At 41.7% G+C, this 11,247-nt stretch overlaps 1 protein-coding gene across 1 annotated transcript in view; it reads right to left on the reverse strand.

The window, feature by feature from the left end:
• Positions 1-11,247, reverse strand: part of atp1a2a (ATPase Na+/K+ transporting subunit alpha 2a) — a gene marked incomplete at its 3' end in the record, with an annotated part of 41,840 nt that overhangs the window by 8,594 nt on the left and 21,999 nt on the right. The window contains exons 12-17 of the mRNA XM_084546294.1: positions 9,508-9,587; positions 8,368-8,477; positions 5,594-5,769; positions 2,250-2,386; positions 954-1,104; positions 45-213 (exon numbers count right to left, since the gene is read on the reverse strand). Of these exons, the coding sequence (XP_084402420.1) occupies positions 45-213; positions 954-1,104; positions 2,250-2,386; positions 5,594-5,769; positions 8,368-8,477; positions 9,508-9,587 (823 nt within the window). The remainder of the gene's footprint in view (positions 1-44; positions 214-953; positions 1,105-2,249; positions 2,387-5,593; positions 5,770-8,367; positions 8,478-9,507; positions 9,588-11,247) is intronic.

Genomic DNA, 11,247 nt, shown 5'->3' on the forward strand with positions numbered 1-11,247 from the left:
ATTCTTCCACCGGGTCGCCGCGTCCCTCCGCCTTCCACACTCACCCTCCTCCACTCCGGTGACGATGGAGGCAAAGTTGTCGTCCAGCAGGATCATGTCGGCCGCCTGCTTGGACACGTCGGAGCCGGCGATCCCCATGGCAACGCCGATGTCGGCTTTCTTCAGCGCCGGAGAGTCGTTCACGCCGTCACCCGTCACGGCCACGATCGCCCCCTGCACCCGCAAGGGCCGGCGGACAAAAAAGTGTCAAGAGGAGAAAGATAAGTGGCGTGATTTAAGCTTTTTCTCTCCCCACTTCCCTCTCGCCCCACCCCACCCCCCCCCCCCCTCCCCTTCTGTCTTAATAATGTCTTTTCAAAGCAGCTCTGGGGAGATTAAATGAAAAATGGAATTGAGTTGCAATCATTCAGTCACAGGGAGTGAGAGCGAATGACTCAGGGTGAATTGTAGCATGACCTCAATATGTGGGGACGCGTGCGGCTGCATACACACATCCAATTTCAGCGTTTTGCACGTCAACACTGAACATTTTCTTTAAGGCACATGTGTAGGGTTTAATATAAGAGCATAATTATTCATATACCTTACAGACACACACTTGCATTCAGCCGTGCACCCGCAAACGGACCCCAAGAGGAGCCACGAACACATGGATGCACACACAAAACCCTGCATTCATCCATTCAACCACCTGCACTAAGAAATAGCTCAAATGCACTCACACACAAACACACACACACACACACAAAACTGTATTCAGCTTTAAATGGCAGAGACACACACTCACACACACATACACGTGTATTCAACCATAGCTCCAGACATAAACAGACACATTCAAGCATTCACCCAGACTTTATCACAAACGCACAAACACTTGCATTCAGCCACATAAAGGCCCAATCTCACACACACACACACACACACCCACACACACACTTCTGACCACTGACCTGTCTCTGGCAGCCCTCCACGATGATGAGCTTCTGCTGAGGAGAGGTGCGAGCGAACACTATCTCAGTGTGGTTCCTCAGCAGGTCGTCCAGGTACTCAGCGCTCATGTCCTTTAGGTCCGAGCCGTGCACCACGCAGGCCTTGGCATCCCTGTGGGAACACACACACACGCGCGCACGCATGCACAAACACAGTCAGGAGTCGGCGATACACCGGAGACAATTATGCAAAGAGAGGCAATGACATTTTCTCGCCTGACCCTCAAGCTTGTCTTTCTTTCTCGAACACACACAGCGTCAGGAAGCGCACCTTTTTTGTGCTTTATGTCTTAAAGAAACTGTTAGGGGAATAAAATCCGCCTCGCAGCGGCTCTTGAGCTCGCTCATTAACGCATTACATTTCCTTTGTTTAATCTGCACAAAAACCAAAGTGTAGAAGGGGTCATTTCAAGGGAGGTTACACGGGAGACTATTTCTTTGAGTCTGTCTTTTACAAATCTACTTTTATTTGTGAGTTTAATTCTTATACAAGATCAGTTGCATGTCTGTGCATGCTCAGACGTGGATCCTTCATATGTGGCTTTGTTTTTGTCCTATTTTTAAAGAGTCGTTCTCTTATTTTTACGGTGCAGGCACAACAAAAACCGACCTGTGCCTAAAGTTGCACTTGAACGCCACACAGAGACTCAAGCCAGCGGGTCAGCTGATAGATGCTTTTCATAACAACAGGAAACTGGAAGAGCTGCTGTTAGCTAGGAGGCTATTCATTCTAGATGATCGTGTTCAGATGAGATGAGATGTAAAATGTGAACTTCATCGTTTCGTCTGCTTTGGTCACTTCCTATTTTTCTTCCCGAGCACTGGTTTGCAAAACTAAGCGGCCAATCAGAGGGATCTATCTCGCTGATGCTGATTCAACACACTAAATGCTAATGGTGTTGGACACATTGTCAAAACTAAGGCTGCAGACGGGCAGCATCAGCAAACTGCAGATAGTTAACTTAGAGTGTCATGGCCTTTAGAGATGCTTATCGGCAGAGCTTGTTAAATTCAGACACAACCAGGTCCATTGTTTCCAGTATTTATACTAAGCTAATTGGCTGTAGCCTCAAACTGTCGACTAAGAATATTTCCCAACTGTCCCTTTAATCTCACACACACACACAAACACACGGGGACCGGCCTGCCCACTCATCCAGCCGGACTCATCACTGCCCACACACTCAACCTCTCACACAGTCGCACCGAAAGTCACTATCAAATGCTTGAGCACTCAACCGCAACCTCCCGACACACCTGGGGTTAACTTGGCTCAGAGGGATGTTCAGCCTCTCAGCGATGTCCTCAACCGTCTCGTTGCCCTCGGAGATGATGCCCACGCCTTTAGCGATGGCCTTGGCCGTGATTGGGTGGTCCCCGGTTACCATGATCACCTGACCGCAGACAAGACAGAAGGTCCCGATAAATCACGAGAGCTTCATCACATTAAACCGCAACGAGTCTCATCTGCAGCGCGAGACCTTTGGGGCCTGTAAGTCGTCCAGAATGTGTTGTGTGGTTACATTTGAAAATGAATGGTGCCATTAGGGGTTAAAGGATCAACTGCGATTGTATCGTGTCCAAAGAACAATCTTGGCTGGTGTGTTTCCACTGGCAAAATAGAGTGACTGGGACAATATCCATCACAAGCAAGAGCAGCACTGAACCCTGCATACGCTGGCTCATACTTTACAAGAATTAATTAACCCCCAGTTTACCTGCAACAGGTAACAATGAGTCCCGTGGCTCATTTTTTGGTTTCACTTCCAGCAAGTTATAGTAGTTTCAGTTTTATTATTCTAAAATCCAGTGCTGTTGAACGTACCTTTTCTATTTCTGTTGGCAAAAGTGTGTCCATGGTTTATATATTTATAATCAGATTTGTACAAACGTCTATTCTTTCACTTTAAGCAGTAAACATACATGAATGGACTCAATTTGTGACTCAAGCCAGATCTACGCCATAGGCTAAGAAGCAGCTCTGGACCAGACGCCTACACTGTGGCCTCCCCAGAAATATATAACTATACTACTACTAAACTACCAAAATATATAACTACACGTTGCAGCGATTGCAGTTGCTGTGATGGTCTGAAATACACGTCCTCGTTCACGTCTCTTGGTGGCCGGACAAGCAAGCAAGGAAGATCCTACACACCATCTACTCAGGTGTCTTTCTTCTCCAGCTGGAGAACCTGTTGCAGGGCCCTCATTGAAATACTTGGACATTCAAAATGTCCACCCTAGAGTGTCATTGTAGGGCGCTATCAATGAAGTTACCATATATAGTTCCTTGACCTTAAGTCCATTAGAACATAACTGCTGATTCAGGCACTTGTCAACATGCACATTATCACATTAGACAACATTAGGCCCCTTCTTCTTCGTATAACCTAATAAAGCACTCAGCGTTCATGCAGAGCTATACTTTGCAGACAACATTTGACCTGAGAATGTCTCCTTGATCTTCTCTGATTGGCTGAATGAAAACCACATGCTTCTGGACCTCACTGAGAGGCAACGGGGATGCAATTTAACCCCTTGGCGCCGCATTGTTTCCGCTGCAGCCAAAATAACGCATGTAATACTCCAATGTTGGTTTGTGCACATTCAATACATACCTAGGAACCTTTAGCAAGCACTGGTTTCTCATAGGACCAGTCGGAGTGGGAACTACATCCCCTAACGAATAAGTCCTAAGTGAAACACTTGAACTCTGTTTCAAATTGGATTATAATAGCTGGTGTTATAGTGTATAGTGTGTAATTTGAATTTGTAATATATTTGTACCTATCGATTTTGCAATTTCAGTTAATGTTTTACCGTTTTTACCTCTCATGCCTGTTGTCTAATTTGCACCTAAAATTATATCAATACTGTGTACGATAGACCAATTAACAATCTCCACTTAATTTAGCATCAGCTTCAAAGCACAAACACAAATAATAAATTTGTGAATCAAATCAGGCGTCAAGGGTTTAAAATGTGTGTGAAAGTTGCCAAATATGGTTCATCGCCCCATAAAAAGGTTAACATTTATAAACTTCTACTCCAACATTTCTATTTGACGTTGTTTAAAATACACATAGAAACAGCTGACTAGCCAGGTTAACTTCACATTTTAGCAGCTTGTAGCCTGCTACTGTGCAGACTCGAGCTAGATCCCTAAACCAATAATGACACCTTGAACTTAAACTCACTTTTTTTGTGTGTAGTTGCGTTTAGTGATCTCATTTGCAAAAAACCTGGTTCAAATTGGAGATAGCAAACAAGATGCTCTGCTGAAGATGCAAGGAAAACTATCTCATCTCCAATTTCCAGTGGCGGCACCTGCCAAATCTCTCAGGGAGAGAAACTTAGCAGTGGAACATGAAGCAAGGCAGCACACCGTTACAAAGACAGCAAAGTCATATTTTCTGCACGATCATGTCAGACTTGACTTGTTAGGTTTTTTTTTAGCATTTATACTTCCAAAACCTCTGGAAATCAATTCAGTTTTAAATATTGTAAACTGCACATAGTGTGTTTTTTCATAGTGTTTAATTTCCTTTTGCACACCACAGGTCAAATGAAGAACATAATTACATAAACTGAACTATGTAGATTCAAGGCTATTTGAGAAACAGCATAGCAGTTAAATTGTAAAATGACTGTGCTTGTATAGTGCTTATAATGTGCTTTACAAATGTTTCTCACAGATGGTGGTGGAGCTAGCCAACCATTGGGAGCAACTTGGGGTGCACCGTCTTGCCCAAAGACCCTTTGGCATGTGGAGGGGCCAGAGCTTGAAGCATGAGCCACAGACGCCTCATGTTAACATCTCAACCCACGCTCCAAACTTTGATTTAAACACAAATATCCGTTTTTATCAGATCAGCTACTTTTATTTAAGCAGTTTTCTTCACTTAAGCTCCAGTTACATCTTCACTCGCTTCACCCTCTGGTTTGTTTTAAACCAATTACAGTGTGTCTTTCAAAAATTCATTATGAAGTTAAGCATGATAACTACTGCACCTGAAATTAAATGTGCAAAATCCCTCTTCTCCCAGAACTAAAAATGCCTCATTTTCCTCATTATCAGTCTTTTATCTCTTTTTGAAAAGTTGTTTTAACCTTCCTGCCTCCTAGCTTATTACTTCCCCGACAAAACATCTACTCTGTGTGTATTTGCGTTTGACGGGTAGAATGAAAATTTGCAATTAATCTGAATCTCGCTAAATGGAACCTTTTTACAAACTGCTATCAGAATATGTTCCTCCTTTATTATCCTCACATCAGAAACAGATTTTACCATTCTTTATCCAAAGCTTTGATGATGGCGAGGCTGAATTAACTTCTAAAGGACTTATTCGAGCAACTGTTCCATATGCTTCTGGTACCAGGCCTTGTTTTCAAGACTAAATATGCAATCAGCTGCTTCCTCTATGTAACAGAGCTTCATTTATCCCTTGGTCATCCTCTATCATGTCATTTACAAGTTTTCGTTTGGATCCCATTCTGGGATTTGTAAAGACATATGACATGCAAATCCCTTCCCCTAAAAAAAAAAAAAAAGCTTGATAAGGAACAACAATGAAAGCCGGGTCTGTGGAACCAATTACCTTGATGCCAGCGGAGCGGCATTTACCCACTGCGTCGGGCACAGCGGCACGAGGCGGATCAATCATGGAGATGAGACCCAGGAAGCAGAGCTGCTCGGTCGGGAAGTTCAGCTCGTCGGCGTCGAAGGTGAATCCTCGAGGGAACTGGGATGGAGGCAGATTCAGGTGGCAGAATCCTGCGAAAGCAAGAGGGATCAGTCAGGTTATTGTTCACAACACAGTGAAATGACATCTCTGAGTATAGAGCAGGCATATAATTACTTTATAACTAGAACTTTAAAATATAAAGGAAGTCCAAAACATCCTATAAACCAGGGGTGTCAAACTAGTTTGGGGGCCACATACAGCCCGATTTGATCTTAAGTGGGCTGGAGCTGTAAGATAATATCATAATAACCTATACGTGACGACAACTCCAGATTTTTTCCATTTGTTTTAATGCAAAGAAGAACAAGTAAATTAGGAGGTGTTGTGTTCTGCCCACTTCTCATACTAAAACATTGGGCTTATTAGGGATTGCAGTTATTTTCATTGAAAAATTTGCAGTCTTCTATCTAATTTACTTTGCAAATTCATGCTGTGGGCCAGATTTGACCCTCTGGTTGGCCGCTTTTGGCCCGCGGGCCGTATGTTTGACACCTGCGCTATAAACTAAACACATTTCTGACAATGGATTCAGCTGTTAGAATAACACAAAGAATATAACAAAGAAATAAATGTGATGCATGAAGGCTCTAAGAGACACCATCAAAAAATACATTGTCCTCTGTTTGCGAAGGTCCTTTACCTTTCACTATGCATACAAATCCTTTTAAATTTTAGATGTAGATGTGGATGTTGCAGGTTTGAAGTACAAATTGAATCAGCCACTTTTATTAATTCATGATCCGCACCCGTTCAAATATGTATCTCTGAAATCCCTAAAGAGGAAAGTAAAATAAAATGCTTCAGATGAAAGTGGAAAATCCTTTTTTAAGTTTTTTTTTTTTTTTGTCATGAAACACCCGACCCATCACCATCATCATCACCCGAGGCATAACTAAGACTTACTAATTTACAAGATTGCAGGAGTTTCGCTCCAGAAATGGCACTATTCCACATTCCTCTGTGGTGACACATACTCTTAACAAAAATGATGATAGCACATAATTATTACCTATGGCACTTTTTAAAAGACGCCAGGTAAGTTTTTCCCTCGGTGACATTTACAGATTCAGAATGCAGAGCACTTTAACCCTTATGCCCTCCTCGGGCATTTTTGAACATTTTTATTCCAACTTTTTTTTATTTGGTGATCATTGTGGCTGTGTTACAGCTTGTGGCATGAATTTCTGCAGGAACTTTTCTTTTTAGTCAAATTTTTGAAATCCAGTGTCTTTTACTCTTACATGTCATTTATACTCTAGTGATGCACTTTACACACACGCACACACACACACTTAGGGCCCCCTGGCAGTCACAAGGCTCTATAATATAAATGGCAAATTTACAAGAATTTCATGCATTGGCCTACAATGGGAAAATGGTTGAATCTGATCAAATACAGTAAAAATGTAAAATATCTTTACTTTTCTTCTACATGAAATGCTAACATTACAGAATGCGTGGTTTTATACTGTAATGGCAGTGAGATTAAAAAATGTGGTTTGGATGGAAGTCTATGGGGCCACAAAGGTGTCCAGAAGGATTATTTGGCGCTGCATAAATAATACTAATGCAATCAAATCAATTTTATTGCTAATCTTTGACATATCCAAGACTCTAATCACCACCAAAGTCCCACCTGCCTACTGCTTATTTTATGGAAAATAATTCAGTTTTTGTGTTTGTTTGGTTTTTTTGTAAAAAACAAACTTCATATAATCAGACTGGCATTTAAGGAGTTAAAATCCTAAAAACTATTGAACTTTTGATGGTTTTTAGCAGGTTTTAAGTTGTTTAAGTAATTTATGGGAAAAAAAGCAGAAAAAAATATTGATGCCTGAGGATTTTATGGCTGTTTTTTGCACGTTTTTGCCAAAAAAGGTGTCCAGCGGGTGCAAAATTTTAAATCTGACACTGCATAAAAAATACTAATGCAATCAAATCAATTTTATTGCTAATCTTTGACATATCCAAGACTCCAATTACCACCAAAGCCTCATCTCCCCACTGTTTATTTTATAGAAAATAATTCAGTTCCTGTGTATTTTTGTAAAAAATAATGAAATATTTCGAATCATTAGAGTGGCATTTAAAGGGTTAACATCCTAAAAACTATTGAAATTTTGGTAGTTTTGAACAAGTCTGAAGTTGTTTAAGAGATTTACGAGAAGAAAAAAATATTGATGTATGATGATTTTACAGCAGTTTCTGTGTGCGTGTACATTTATGCCACTAAGGTGTACAGAGGTTAGTAAATCTGAGGAGAGCATAAGGGTTAAAGACACTGACAGATTAACTTTATAATGATTAAAGATATGGAGTTTGACGTGTATCACAATTTTAAGCTGACATCTGACAGTTTTGTTTTTGACACTTGTAAATCCACAACAAAAAAACACATTTCCACATTTTATGTATCAGATGTCATTTTAGCTTTGGCTCTGTGTCTGCAACCAACTCTGGGTTAAGACTATGTTACCAAAACCTTCTTCTTTACAGACAGTAAAAGACAGTAATGAAACTTTTATGGTGCCATTTGTGCAAGCTTCCCTGTCTACCCAGGAGCATTATAAAAAAAAAGCAGGCGCCGTGTCCAACTGCTTCACCCCTCCACCCAGTCCAAAACATACCGAGCACTCTCTCTCCCAGTCCGCCCAGCTCCATGTAGGCATTCTGGAAAGCATCCCTCCAGTTTTCATCAAGCTGTTGCTCGTGGCCGTGGAGCATAATGGTGCTGCACCTGCAGAACATTCAGTCAAACATTTAGCACAACTACTTGACGATAACGCCTCTAATTTGTGTAGCAACTGCGGTACACAATGGAGGTCATGGAAGTTTTTAATGCAAATGCAATCATTAGTCTTACTCTACTCTGCAATAATTGTATATTGAATTTCTATCAGCCCTATTGTTGTGAAACACAGTGTGTATATATATATATATATATATATATAATACACATATATATAGGCACACTAGAGGAGCACTTGCTCTGGTATTTGGGTTAAGAATGGGAACAGGGTTACACTGTGTGACAAGGTGGCCAAAGTGAAGCCTGATAGTGTCCCAGTTTGGGTGCAAAACTATGTTTGCATGGTTGTGTACTTCTCCACAAACTCCCGAATCAAACTGCATGAATAAAAATGGCTCCACATACAAGGTTTAATCTACTGACCAGCACTGTCTCCTAGAAATTACAGTTGCATGCAATTAAACTGCAATTACAGCAACTACAGCAATGTAACTGTGCCCTGCATACACTCACACAGACTACTGACTTGTTGTGACCTGGTTCATGTTAGTGAAATATCCTGGTTGGATAAATCCTAACCCCAGCGACAATATATTTAAATATTAAAACATTTCAGCTGTATTGAAAAAATAATTTCTAGGAGACAGAGATACATTTTATGCCGGCAGGAGGACGGCAGTAAATTTGCTGAGGAGTATTTTCACCGGCAGATTAATATACATTTGGTTTCCAGGTGACAGTTTCCTGCAGCCTAAATAAACTGCTCATGTCTGATGAAGTACCGCGCCTCCCTGACGTGTATAATACTAGTTTATAGAATGGATTAATAGGTTACTCTATCAGGTTTTGGTTATACAAGTTGTACATAGAATACTGTCAGGGTTTTCAGAGAGGGGTTTCTTTCTTTCATTGTTCTACATCCATAGAAAAGAAGCTGTAAATGAAATGAAATAAATAATGTTGTTTTTTGCTACTTTCCTACTGAGACATATAATCAATCCGTTATTGATTAACCAACCTGTCCAAGATTCTCTCTGGAGCTCCTTTCATGACCAGAATATGACCAGAGGGATTGTCCTCCACTTCATGGACAGAGAGCTTGAAGAAAAGGGAGGAGGATGGAAAAAACTGGTGAGGACATTACGTGGTATGATTTGTTTGTTTATTTTTTTTTTCCAGACAGGCGCGCTCCTTAGCGATACTCAACAACGCTCACGTTTGTGTCAGCCATCATTTTCAGCAGCAGCCGTCATATTCCTCCGAGTGGCTGAGTCTTATCGAGGCTGGCTTGACTGAGGGGACATTGATAGTCATATGTATTCCCTCCACTGAAGGAGCCTCCATTCTCACGCTTACATTACCCCTTCCCCCACCTAAACCCCACACGCCAATAGGAGCGCGCGCACACACACACACACACTCTCCCCCAGGTAATTTGTATCTGAGTCACAGCATATCTAATCTCAGAAAACCAAAGCTAAAATTGCTTTTTCCTCCCCTCAACACAAGACGTTCCTATTTCAAGTCGGGGAACAGGTGCACGAAATGCATGCAGGAAGTCCCTTTGTTTGCTTCAACGCCGCTCGTTGTGTTATTCATACGCTGGTTCAAATCTCCAGGCAGGGTGTGTGTGTGGGGCGGGGTGTGTGTGTGGGGGGGGTTACTGGGTGTAAAGTGAAAGTGAAGCAGACACACGTTCCAGCGCCTTAATTTCCTGCAGTGCCCTTGAGCAGCAAGTTATTAAAACTGTGCGTGACGACTTTATAAGGTTGGCTATTAGCTTATTAATGATTTAGCCACTGCTGCTGTTGACGCGTACAGGATGTAACAAAGCATGTAGCTGCAGTCCTCTCTGAACACAGGAAGTGTAGCTTTAAAGGGGAATTACTGTTTTTTTTACATACTGCTTATTTCTTGCATAAAATAAGATTGTTTACTCATCCATATAACTTTGATGTCATTTGGAGTCGTTCGGACGATATTTAGATCTGCGTATCTCCATATAATGGGAGTGACTGGGGCACCGACACGCAGCCTCTAAATAACACATGATCTGCCTCGAAACTCGTTAATTTCACCAATATTTTGTTATCGTACGCTAGTGCTAATCCCCATTGAGTCTGGAGTTACCTGTTATCATCATCCAGGGTCCGTAGATTGACCTACTAACCTCTGACCTGGATGATGTCATCTCTGAGCGCCGTGCACAACCCATGCGGCTTGTTTACCTGTAATTTGCTACTGCAAGTTTTTTGGAAACTTATCTGAGTATTTTTCTGATTCTGAGGTTGTGGACGATTTATGATGGACGTCCTTACCATTTTGAGCCAGAGTATACGGATGAGGAGGTCGCTGAAAGGAGGATGTGGAGGCAGAGGGAGGAACAGCTGGCCAAAGAACAACAAACCGCTGCACGTCCGGGAATAGATAACAGGTAACTCCGGACTCAACGGGGAATAGCACTAGCATATCATGACAAAATATTGGTGAAATGAACAAGTTTTGTGGCAGATAATGTGTTACTTAGAGGCTGCGTTTCGGTGCCCCAGTCACTCCCACTATATGGATATACGCAGATCTAAATATCTCCTGAATGACTACAAATTACACAAAAGTTATATGGGTGAGTAAACGATCGTATTTTATGCCAGAAATAAGGTCCAGGTTGTAAAAAATAGTAATTCCCCTTTAACCCTCATGTTTCCTGACCCACTCTGATGTAAAAAAAAAAAAAAAAAGCTGCGGCAAAACATGCTTG

Source organism: Chelon labrosus (assembly GCF_963514085.1).
Source record: "Chelon labrosus genome assembly, chromosome: 6".
Lineage (NCBI taxonomy): Eukaryota > Metazoa > Chordata > Actinopteri > Mugiliformes > Mugilidae > Chelon > Chelon labrosus.